General features: G+C 39.9%; 1 protein-coding gene across 5 annotated transcripts in view; it reads left to right on the forward strand.

Annotated features, from left to right (window-relative positions):
* The window catches only part of LOC306657279 (aldehyde oxidase 2), an 81,126-nt gene extending 72,610 nt beyond the window's left edge, over positions 1 to 8,516 (forward strand). For 4 of the 5 annotated variants that reach the window (XM_079133117.1, XM_079133115.1, XM_079133118.1 and 1 more), the window contains 2 exons: positions 3,874 to 8,201; positions 8,314 to 8,516. In XM_079133117.1, the coding sequence (XP_078989243.1) occupies positions 3,874 to 3,927 (54 nt within the window). In that variant the 3' untranslated portion in view covers positions 3,928 to 8,201; positions 8,314 to 8,516. The remainder of the gene's footprint in view (positions 1 to 3,873; positions 8,202 to 8,313) is intronic. The other variant, XM_079133116.1, reaches the window with a different exon arrangement.
* The last annotated feature ends 3,400 nt before the right edge of the window (positions 8,517 to 11,916 follow it).

The following is an 11,916-nucleotide window of genomic DNA, read 5'->3' on the forward strand; positions in this document are numbered from 1 at the left end:
GCAGGGCCTTACACCAGCACAAACATGCCTCAGTCACGTGGGTTCTCTGAGATGGAACAGAAGTAGGCTGAATGACTCGAGGACAGACTTCTCAAACTGGAGCCTCCCATGGTGCCTTCCTCGGGGTGTTGAACCTGCCATCCTGTTCCCATGAGACATTTGCACACCCATGCGTGCACACACACATACACACACGGAGGCAGGTGTGTGTTCATTCTTTACCACATTCTTCTTCCTGCCTCTTTTGCTGGGAGAGGTTTTATGGGCACTCTGCTTGTGAAACTGGCTCCCCTTTAAACGTGGTTATCCCAGGACACAGGGACTGAATCTGTTCCCTGCAATGCCTGGCGACACTTCTTGTAGTAGTCATTCTTACAACGACTGAAGGGGGATTCTCTGAAACCATTTCATTGTTGTTTTGTTTGTGGTGCTGGGAATTGAATTCAGGGTCTCGCACATGCTGGGCAAGTGCTCTACCATGAGTCACATCTCCATCCCTCTGATACTGTTATAGGATGTATATTTTTGTATCTAAAAACTCTCCCACTGGGTCTCTGGAAAGTTACTCCTTAGGTTGGGTGAAGCAGAGGAAAGTAAGAGCTGGGAGAGCTTCTAAAAGAAAAGAGACAAAGCTGGAGGCGTCCCTCGGTTTAAGAAAGGTCATAAGAAAATGCAGAACGTAAAATAGAAAAAGGAAGTCATCTGGGGAAAGGAGTTACAGTAAACTGTTTTAGCTTAGTGGTTAAGACATGACCCTGGAGTTACAGGAGATTGGGTGTGAACCCCAGCTTTACCTTTGGTGATTATTTAATTTCTCTCAGTTTGGTCACTCAGTTCCCTTATCTATGAAATGGAGTGCAGTTTGGGGAAGTGGAGAGAATAATTCTATTAACTTTACAGGCTTGTTGTGAGAATTGAATAACACATATGCTTTAGTCAGCTTTTTCGCTGCTGTGACTAAAAGACCAGAACAACTATATAGGAGGAAAAGTTTATTTGGGTTTCAGAGGTTTCAGTCCATAGAAAGTCAACTCCATTCCTCAGGGCTTGAGGTGAGGCAGAATATCTTGGTAGAAGAGTGTGGCAGAGGGAAGCAGATCACATGATAATCATAAAGCAGAGAGAGATTCCACTCACCAGATACGAAATATGTACCCCAATGACCCACCTCCTCCAACCACACCCTAACTGCCTTCAGTTACCACTGAAGGATTAAGGGATTAATTCACCGGTTAAGGTTCTCATAACCCAATCCTTTCTCCTCCAAACCTTCTTGCATTGGTCTCACACATGAGCTCTTGAGGGACACAGCACATCAAAACCATAACAATATATAAGACATACAGCAGGTGTCAAAAACAGAGCAAATGGTCAATATATACTGAAGATGATGATGAAGACGATGGTGAAGATGATGATTGCATCAGAGATCCCCAAGACCATCCTCATATTCAATGATTTACTAGAATGACTCACAGAACTGAGAAGAGGGCTGGGGATACAGCTCAGTTGGTAGAGTGCTTGCCTCACATGCACAAGGCCCTGGGTTCAATCCCCAGCACCACAAAAAAAAAAAAAAAAAAAAGAGCTGAGAAGAGTTGCTAATGATCACAGTTGTAGTTGATAACAGTGAAAGGATACAGATTAACATTAGCCAAGGAAAAAGGTGCATAAGACTAAGTCCAGCAGGAACCAGATGCTTGAACATCCTCTTGCCCTTTCCCCAGTGGAATGGCACAGACAGCACTTAATTCTGTATGAAGATATATAGAGTATTGTTAACCAGGGAAGCCTTGGTTTTTATTAGGGATCAATTATATAGGCAAAGAATTGCCTGCATGGCTGAACTTGTTTGGTCATTACTTCTCCAGAGGCCAGAGTAAATGCCCCAACCACTTAACTCTAGTTAAGCAAGACATTTGCTATCAGGCAGGATATTACCAAACTCTTAGGATTTATCTCCAGGAGATAACCAACTGCAAGAACCAAGCCTTTTTTATTTGGAGGGAAATGTGCAGGGTTTGGACAACCCAGGCCTGCAGAGTTACTCCAATAACTGCATCATGCTGATGACGTTGATGAATCCTGAACTGGTGGCAACTAGCAATGATATGAGGCCATGACAATGAAATTGGGCCCAGAAATTATTTTAGAAGCTGACCTTTAACTAAAAGTGGAATTGGTCTTGACATTCAAAGTGAATGTATTGCTTTAATTTGCAAAAGATGGTAAAGGAAGGAGGGGAGGGAGTGCACCAAAAATCAGTGCAGTGCAGTGTGAGTTCCAGGGCTTTGATTTTTTTTTTTTTTTTAAGTTGTAGATGGACACAATACTTTTATATTATTTATTTGTTTATTTATTCATTTATTTATTTATTTAATGTGGTGCTGAGGATCAAACTCAGTGCCTCACACACCCCAGGCAAGCACTCTACCACTGAGCTACTACCACAGCCCAAGGCTTTGATTTTTGAGACCAAGAAAGAAAGGTATGTCCTCACTCAAAAGTCTAAGGCATAGGTGGGACTGAAGAAGGGAGGAGTGGCATGAGAATGAGATTGATTGAAGGTCAGAACAGAAAAGCACCCCAAGAGTCCAGGTCTGATGAAAAGAATAGGAAGTGGGGTTTGGAAGACTAAAAACTCCCTCTCCTTAGCAGAATCTACCTGACCTGAAGCTACCCCAGACTAGACTGAGGAGCTTTGTCCAGTGTTGGGTCCAGTCCAGGGAGAACATGCTAGTTCTAAAGAACTTGACTGTACAACTCCAGGGGAGCAGATAAGATACTAAGGGAAGGCCCTTGAGAAAGAGAAAGGGAAACCTAGCCTTTCATTTACATTTAAATACAGAGACTAGAACTTGTAAATATATCCTAAAAGGCAGGATTGAGGTGAAATGTTTTGTCTTCCTTTGTTGTTGTTTGATTTGGTTTGCTTTTTCTTGTTTCATTTCTTGGTGTCCAATGAAGGGTTGGTGCACTCTACTACCGAATCCCATACCTAAACTGGTTTTTTTTTTTTTGTTTTTTTTTTTTTTTTTGGTATTTTTTGTGAATTGATGTGAGTAGGAGAAAAGTTTTCTGAAATCTTTATAACTTTCTGTCATTAGGGGCTATTTGGTTTTGTTTTTAACATTTTCTCAGGCTGGGGATGTAACTCAGTCGTAGCGCACATGCTTAGCATGTGTGAGGCTCTGGGTTCAATTCCCAGAGGCAAAAAATAAATAAAATATCCTTGTAAATAAAAATCAACCAACACTTTAAAGGAAAACATGACGGACACAAGAGAAAGCAAGGAATATGTGTTCTGCTTTGGGGTCAAACCTAAAGGAGAAAATTCTCAACAGAGGAGACAGACATCAGAACCATAAGGAAGAAAGATAAACAAGTCAAATTCTGAAGTTTGTAGCCCAGGATAATGAAGAGGGATTGGAACTTAACTAGCAAGAATGCAATGCCATGCAAATTATTTGGCTAATGGTGTGGACAGTACTATCATTACACTGCAAAAAATAGTCTTAATGTAAACAATACTCCCCAGTCTAATTCCTTCCCTCAAGTCTCCTCCCCAAATAATTCATAGGATATATGATTCTCTTTGCAATTCATACCTGGGACGCAAAGAAGATAGATTACTAATGGACGTGTCCTCTTACTCAGAGACATTAAGTGCACCAGGGATCTTAACACCACACACTGTCTTCTAAGAGTTGTTATTTGAAATGACACAGTCCCGTTCCCCAGGATCCAGGAAAATCCTGCTTTCTCCAAGCAGAATTTCTCAAAACTTAAAAGATCTGATATAAATTTCCTGGCAAAATATTGCAATGGTATTATGGTATATGTATTAAGTATTTCATTTGCTTTCCTTCTCAGATCCCAAGAGACGACCCTAAGACATTTAAACCTTGGTCTATTCCTGTAGCATAACCCCCGCTGTTATTTCCTGAAAGGTAAGATCAATAAAATAAAAGATAATCACTCAAAGAGGAAAAATGTTAGCCAGTCCAGTGGTTCTCAAATTGTGTTCCATGGAACCCTAGGATTGAATAATTATTCAAGTTAATATACTTTCTATCCACGTTTTAATCTTTTAACACTCAATATGCATGACTCTGGATGATGAGAATGTTAGGTCAAAGTGCTGTAGCCAACGCTGAAGTTTTTCTTTTTATCAAGAAATGAAAATGTGTTAGATTGAGACATTTTAAATATTCTACTCCCTGATTTGAGAGTCACTTGAAGCTTGACTTCAACACATCAAATTGAAATCTATTGATTTTCCGCACTTATGATTAACAAGTGCTATTTGGAAGAATTATCTGTTTATATTCACTGAATTTGACTGCTTCAGTTTTGTGCCGCTAACACAAAATTCAGAACACTGAAGGCTTTGGAGAGTGACCATAGAGACACCCTGATAAAAAACACATTGTTATTGTTAGAAAATTAATCTTCTACTTTTCGGTACACTTAATGGGCAACAACAGAAAATCTGAAAGCATTCTGAGAGAATACTATGTCATAAATTCAGAAAAAAATCAATTTTTTTCATTTAAGTCTAGTTTTCCAATTAGATATCTAAAATAACCCCCAAGTGTTAATATACGTTTAATTCTGTTGTGTTTTATCCTGAGAATAACTTGCATTCCTATTTTTACTAAATTGTGCTAAATAACTGAAGAGCATTTGCTGCTTCTTTACAATGACAAAAATCAAAATAGCTGACCCTTAAAATCATATCTTACATTTTTGTAAAATAGTAATTTTAAAACTCAGGGAATGTAGGGCAGAATTATCCAATCTCTTTAATTCTGTCTCTCTCTACATTTTTTCTCTTTCTAAATCCTAAAGTTAAATTTAATATAATGACGCTTCCACTCTAATTTCTGTGTAAAACAAGGCATGTAGCATACATAGCATTATGCCTGACAAAGAGAACTCAACAAAGGGTAGTTACATACAGAGATGCACACATGCACACGCACAAACATGCGCGCACACACGCACACATTCAGATGTGCCAAATAACAAACTTTAAATTTAAACAAATAGATAATACCAGTGAATTAACTAGGTTGTTCTATTTTTGTGCAAACCTTAAAATATATTAGGCCCATCCTCAAATTGCAAGATGAATTTTAAAAATAAAAACAAGACAAAAACTCGTGCCACTTTCTCATTTACAACTATTTTTGTGTGTCAGAATTTTCTTCATGCTGTGCGATCAAAACAAAATTCAGATATGAATTTCATTCTGAGCCTGTTAACTGTCATCTTTTACCTGCAATTTCAAATTTTTTGTATTCTCCAAAGTGGCATAATCGCTCTAACATATTTGCTTTACTAGCAAGTGTTAAACATTGATCTTAGAAATTTATACCGTACTAAAACCATGTGCACATGTGTATGTGTCTCCTACAACATTTTAATTCTCTGCTAAAGGTCTTTAGAAAACCTCTGGTCTCAGCAGTGCGGTGGTGCACATTTGTAATCCCAGAGACTCAAAAGGCTGAGGGAGGAGGATGGCAAGTTCCAGGCCAGCCCGGGCAACTTAGGGAGACCCTGTCTCAAAATGAAAAACAAAGGTCTGAGGCTATAACTCATAGCCCAGTGGTAGAGAGCCCCCTACAAAAACAAAAACAAAAACAAAAAAAGAAAAAGATAAAAACAAACAAGCAAAACCCCCTGATCTCACCCAGCTTTTTATTTTATGAATGAAGACTCAGAGGCCAAGGGAGAATAGGAAAATACCCAACTGTACTACTCCGTAACCGTGTAGCTTACCAATCCAATTTTCAACTACTTATTGTTTTTCTTTCCAATTAAAATTGAGGGATCTGTACCCTTTGTTTTACAACTATTCTTTTCTCTTTTTTCCTCTAGGTGTTAACAGTTTTTCAAGTGAAAAGATGTCTTGTTAATCCTAAGTGGGCTCCAAACTGATGCTATTATCTGTTGAGGGGGAAAATAACAAGAAATTTAGAAACATTCCGATTCTTACTTTAACAAGAAAAATCATTTCTTAAAAATTATTTACTTAGACTTCTGGACCTAGAAACCACAAGTCAATGTACAAATCAAGATGAAATTAATATTGCAGTACTATGAAATATCCATAACAAGCAAATTTAATGCTGATTATTTTTTTCTGAAAAGATGGTGTGAATTTTGCTATGAAAGCTAATTTTTCCCTTCTTTGTCCATCCAATCTAACTGAACTGGTCATACAGGTTAAAATCACTGAAAAACACTTCTCAGCAGGGCGTAGTAGTATGCTTTTGCAAGCCTAGCTACTCAGGATGCTGAGGTAGGAAGATTACAAGTTTAAGACCAGCCAGGGCAATTGGCAAGACTCTGCCTTAAAATTTAAAATAAAAAGGGCTGGAGACGTGGTTCAGTGGTAAAGAGGACCCCTGGGTTCAATCCCCAGTACCCACCCCTGCAAAATAAAGTAAGAAAAACACTTCTTAGTAAACACGTGATGACTTTTCCTGGTGATGTATTTGATTCAGGGACCACAGAGCAGCGACACCACAGGAGTTCTGCAAGTATTTGTTTTGTTTTTATCATGAATTGGCTATGGATCTGTGTGTGTGCATTTGACAGCAAAGGAGTGGTGTTTTCCTCATGAAGATCAGCTAGTCCACTGATTAACATTCCTTTGGAAATTGGAAAGGAAAAAGAAATGTGAAACGCTTTCAATGCATTATCACAAAACATTTTTGTTGTTGTTGATGAAAAACATTTGATCTGGCATCAGAGTTTCAGAAATAACTGAATACTCAGTTTCCCATACACTGAAGTGGGTAACACAGAACAAATGAAACATAAATTGTTGAAGGTATAGCTTAGTGGCAGAGTATTTGCCTATCAGGCATGAGGCCCTGAGTTTAATCCCCAGAACTGATATAAAATAAAAAAAAAAAGAAAGAAAAAGAAAAAAAGAAAGAAAGAAAGAAAGAAAGAAAGAAAGAAAGAATGAAAGAAAGAAAGAAAGAAAGAAAGAAAGAAAGAAAGAAAGAAAGAAAGAAAGAAAGAAAGAAAGAAAGAAAGAAAGAAAGAAAGAAAATAATAAGAATATGCAGGATCCATAAAATTCCACTAATCTGAGTTTTAGGGGCCTTTTGAGGAGGAGAAGTCAGTGCATACATTAGGCCTATTTGACCAGAAAATCAAAAGGAAAATTGGTACTCTGTTAGCCAGAATTCACATAAATGAGGCTCAACCAGCTGTGGTTTGCAGTGACTCCTGAAGCTGATGCAGAGGGGAAGCAGAACCAGACCAGTGGGCGATAGGTGAGAGAAGGTATGGGATGAGGCATGCAGTAGAGCCCTGAGGAGCTCAGGTCACTCAAGGCCCTGGACACGTTTGCTTAAAGGGGCTAAGGCATGGCTGTCCACAGGCTGACTTTAGAGAAAGTGGAACAGGAGCATAAAGAGAAAGGAGAAGGTAGAAGGTTATGGGCAGGATAAAGTTATGCAAGACATGTGAGCAGAAGAGCTGGGGAACTTTTCAGGAGTGGCTGGGGTGAAATATGTTGAAAGTAATAAAAGAAAATGTATAGACCTCTTTTGAAAATAAAATCCTTAGTTGTGTAATCTAATAAAAATGTGGGAAATTTGCTTTTTCACTTGTATCACTTCAAATAACTCAGAAAATCAAAAGTCGCTTTCTCTCCAGTGGAAGCTAGGAAAAGAAGATGGTGGAGGCAGGGTCGAATATCAGAAAGATAAAGGGAAGGGCTGGGGTTGTAGCTCAGTGGTAGAGTGCTTGCCTAGCCTGTGTGAGGCACTACATTCGATCCTCAGCACTACATAAAAATAAATAAAATAAAGGTCCATCAACAACTAAAAAATTAAAAAAAAAAAAAGATAAAGAGAAAATCAGTGGAGTAGAAGAAGAAGATGATCAGGAGGGAGGAAGAACCCCATATGCATCTATGATACACGACCTGTGTAATTCTACATCACGGACAACCAGAAGAATGAGAAGTTATACTCCATTTATGAATGATGAATCAAAATGCATTCTACTGTCATGTATAACTATTTAGAACAAATTTTTTAAAAGGGAGGAAGACAGGATGGGAAAGGGGAAGAAATACAGAGTGATTTAACAAAATCATGTTATGTGCATACATATGTACCAGAGGGAATTTCACTTTTATGTATATGTAGAAAGTACCAATCAAAAATAGCCAGGTTGGGCTGGGGAGATAGCTCAGCTGGTAGAGTGCTTGCCTTGCAAGCACAAGGCCCTGAGTTTGATCCCCAGTACCACAAAAAAAAAAAAAAAAAAAAAAAAAATAGCCAGGTATGGTAGCTCATGCCTGTAATCGCAGCCACTTGGGAGGTTGAGGCAGGAGGATGGAGAGTTCAAAGCCAGCTTCAGCAAAAGCAAGGCTCTAAACAACTCAGTGAGACCCTATCTCTAAATAAAATACAAAACGGGGCTGGGGATGTGGTTCATCAGCAGAGTGCCCCTGAGTTCATCTCCCATACCATAAACAAATAAATGAGCAAAAGGAAGAACAGAAGAGGAGGGAGAATGAAGGGGAGAGACGAAGAGGAAAGGGCAGGGGTCGGGGGAAAGATGGAGATCAAATTCCTTGCATGTCTGATTTTGTCAAAATGAGCCCAACTACTATACATAATTATAATGATCTAATAAAAAATAAAAATTAGATAAGTAAATAATGGTAAATAAATTGGGCCCAGTGGCACATGCCTGTAAGCCCAACTTCAGGTTGAGGCAGGAGGATCACAAGTTCAAGGCCAGTCTCAGAAACTTAGAGAGACCTTGTCTCAAAATAAAATTTAAAAAGACTAGGGATGTGATTCAATGGTAAAGCACTCCTAGGTTAAATCTCCAGTACTGCACATGCACACACACACAAATGATGGTAAATAGAGTTTGGATTATTTTGGTCTATTAGGATCAAGGATGGTTACTAAACCTTTATTTTCTTTGTCATGGTGAATACTACCAAGCACTAAAAAAATGTGTCTGACTATAAATGATTCCCGCAAGTTGGTGCACTAAAATCTGGATGGAATGGATATTAATAAAGTGTTGGTGTTTTTGAAAAGAAACATTTGAAGCCATATTTTTAAAACCAGTTCTGTCTGTGGGCTTAATAAGTATTGTTAGAAAGATAAAATTTAACTATATTTTTTAGAATAATACATTGGCGCAATTCAAAAACATGCATAGCAAACTGATTTTCATTCTGCCCTGGCATGAATGTTTGTGTCGCCTGCCATGGCCCATCCATATGTTGAAGCCCAAACCCCAAGTCAATGGTATTAAGAGTGGGCCTTTGGGAGGTGATTAGGTCATGGGGACTCTTCCTTCACAAATGGTCTTAGTACTCTTATAAAAGAGACCCTGGATAGCCAGCTAGCCCCTTCTACTATGTGAGGACACAACAAGAAGACACCACTTATTCATCAGAAAAGAAGCCCTCACCAGACACCCAATCTGCTGATTCTTTAATCTTGAACTTCCCAGTCTCTAGAGCTGTAAGCAATAAATTTCTGCTGTTTATAAGCCACCCAGTTTCTGGCTTTTTTGTTATAACCTTCCTAACTAATTAAAACACACACCATCCTCATCCATCTAATTCTCACACATGCGTAGAGTACAACCACTTTCATTAACTACTTTTAATTTTATTTTTCCCCATCAGAAATAACTGGAAAAATAAAAAGAAATAACTGGGTCCAGGATGCCCATATGATCTGTCAGGATCAGAGCTACTCCCAGCTGGCCCTACAAATAGATGGGACAAAAATGACCAAATGTTAGAATGTCATGGAAAGTCTAAGGCAACCAAGAAGTACCTGGTTCCTGCCCATTACACCTGCTGCTCCCCTTTTCTCTCTCTACACAATTTTATTCCCTCTTTTCTACCATCGATGGCAGCTTAATAACTGAGAAGAGAGAGCTGAAATTCTTAATGTTCATTTTGAGTTCTATGCATCCTACTTCTTTGCTGCTGGGCCTTGGGAGCACAGGAGGCAGATAGGTGTACTCTTGTCTTTCTGAGCCTGGGTTCTCCAAGTGGATATTTTTTTTCTGGCATAAAGAAACCTGCTTCTAGCTCCACTCCAGATCAGTGAAAATGAACACTTGATCTGATTTGTATAATTGTGTAAACAAGCAACAAAAAGATTTGTTCCCACTTCTTAAGATGTCAAAAAAGCTCTCTCCTCCTCGCTTTCATGCTCTCTCCTCCTGGCTTTCACTGTCTCTTGTGCACGCTATCTCTCTCTCTCTTTTCCTCTCATTTTCTCTCTTACCCTGCAGGGAGACACTCTGCCTGTTTGCTGAATAAACTCTCTTATGTGAGTTCCTGTGTCTGGAGTGGTTTCTGGGTTCTTACATTGGTGCTGTGACTCGGATGGGCTCTTATACTGCCACTTAGGTGGGTGGAATCCCATCCGTTGACCCAGACCCCCAGACAATGGTCTCATTCCATTCGCCCGGACACTCTCCACATCTACCACCGGCCTTCAGATTGCTGACTATTCTAATCTCAGGATGCCCTGGACACTGACTCAGCTGTATCAGTCTCCACCATAGGATCTGGGTCCTCCATTTCAGCAGATTCACCCCTGGGGGTCTACTAGACAATCTTAAACCCCTTTACCTGACCCCCAGCCTAGAGGTACTGCTTCAAGAACACAGAACTTAGATAACTTGTGATAATAAGCCATCACCTACAGAACAGATAGTATATAATGAAGCGCCCACCCCCAGATGCCTTTACAACCTGCTCTTTCCCAGCCAGACTTCTTCTTCTACCTCGATTGACCCAATCTTTAAAAGGGAACTCCAAACTGCTTGCCCCTTGCTGCCCCCTTCCAGTTGAAACAGTCAGAGTGGTCGTTGCCCCCTTTCCCTACAGCAGGAAAGAGTTCCTAAAACTAGAGAGGGGAATGAAGCCAGAACTGGGGACAGGCAGTTAGTGCAGAAATAGGGGATTGGTCAAATTGAGGAAATGAAGTCCATGAAAGCCATCTGCCTCTGGAAATGTGGAAGTTGAAGACTGCCCCTGGGAGAATGGAAAGTCAAGGATCTTTGGAGTCCATTGATTACCAGATTTCCCTGCCCTTATCAAGTACTTCAAGCAAGGAGCTGCTAATTAATGCCCCCTGGGCCCTTGCCTGGCTGAATTACTTTGGCTCTGCCCCTGCCCCATTCGCTTCTTACTTTTTACATCTCACCTGCAAAACCAGGCCTAGTCATGTAGGCAGGAAGGAGAGATAAGAGGGGAGAGAACTGGAGAACAAAAGATCTTCTTATAAAAACAAAAACGGGGAATATAATATAATATAAAGCTGCTCCCCCGCCCTTTACGCTGCAGTCCTTTCCCTGCCTCCCAACTTACAGCCTAGTTGTCAGTCTGTGAACATCCTAGCTAGCTATTGGTTCATCAGTCAGCCTGCAAGTATTCTTCTTCATTATTGGTCCTTGTTAGCCCACGAAATTCCACTACTTAAGAATAGCTCCCCTGCCATTTTCTCTCTCTCTCTCCTCCTCACTTTCATGCTCTCTCCTCCTGGCTTTCACTGTCTCTTGTGCACGTTATCTCTCTCTCTCTTTTCCTCTCATTTTCTCTCTTACCCTGCAGGGAGACACTCTGCCTGTTTGCTGAATAAACTCTATTATGTGAAAAAAACAAAAAAAAGATGTCAAAAAGAAATTTAAAAAATTAGGCAGAAATTGCCTCAGTCTCCCCACACTATCTTGAAAGTCAATGTTAAGCTCTGACTACAATACAATAGTATTCTTTCCTCTGCAGAGCCACCATGGCAGGACAGGTTCTCCCATGCTCCTATAACTTCACATTTAAATGATGACAATGGCTGGCTCTCTGGTCTTGCTCCAAAACATTCTGCTGATAGCTGTCAG

Source organism: Sciurus vulgaris (assembly GCF_902686455.1).
Source record: "Sciurus vulgaris genome assembly, chromosome: 3".
In the NCBI taxonomy this organism is placed as follows: Eukaryota; Metazoa; Chordata; class Mammalia; order Rodentia; family Sciuridae; genus Sciurus; species Sciurus vulgaris.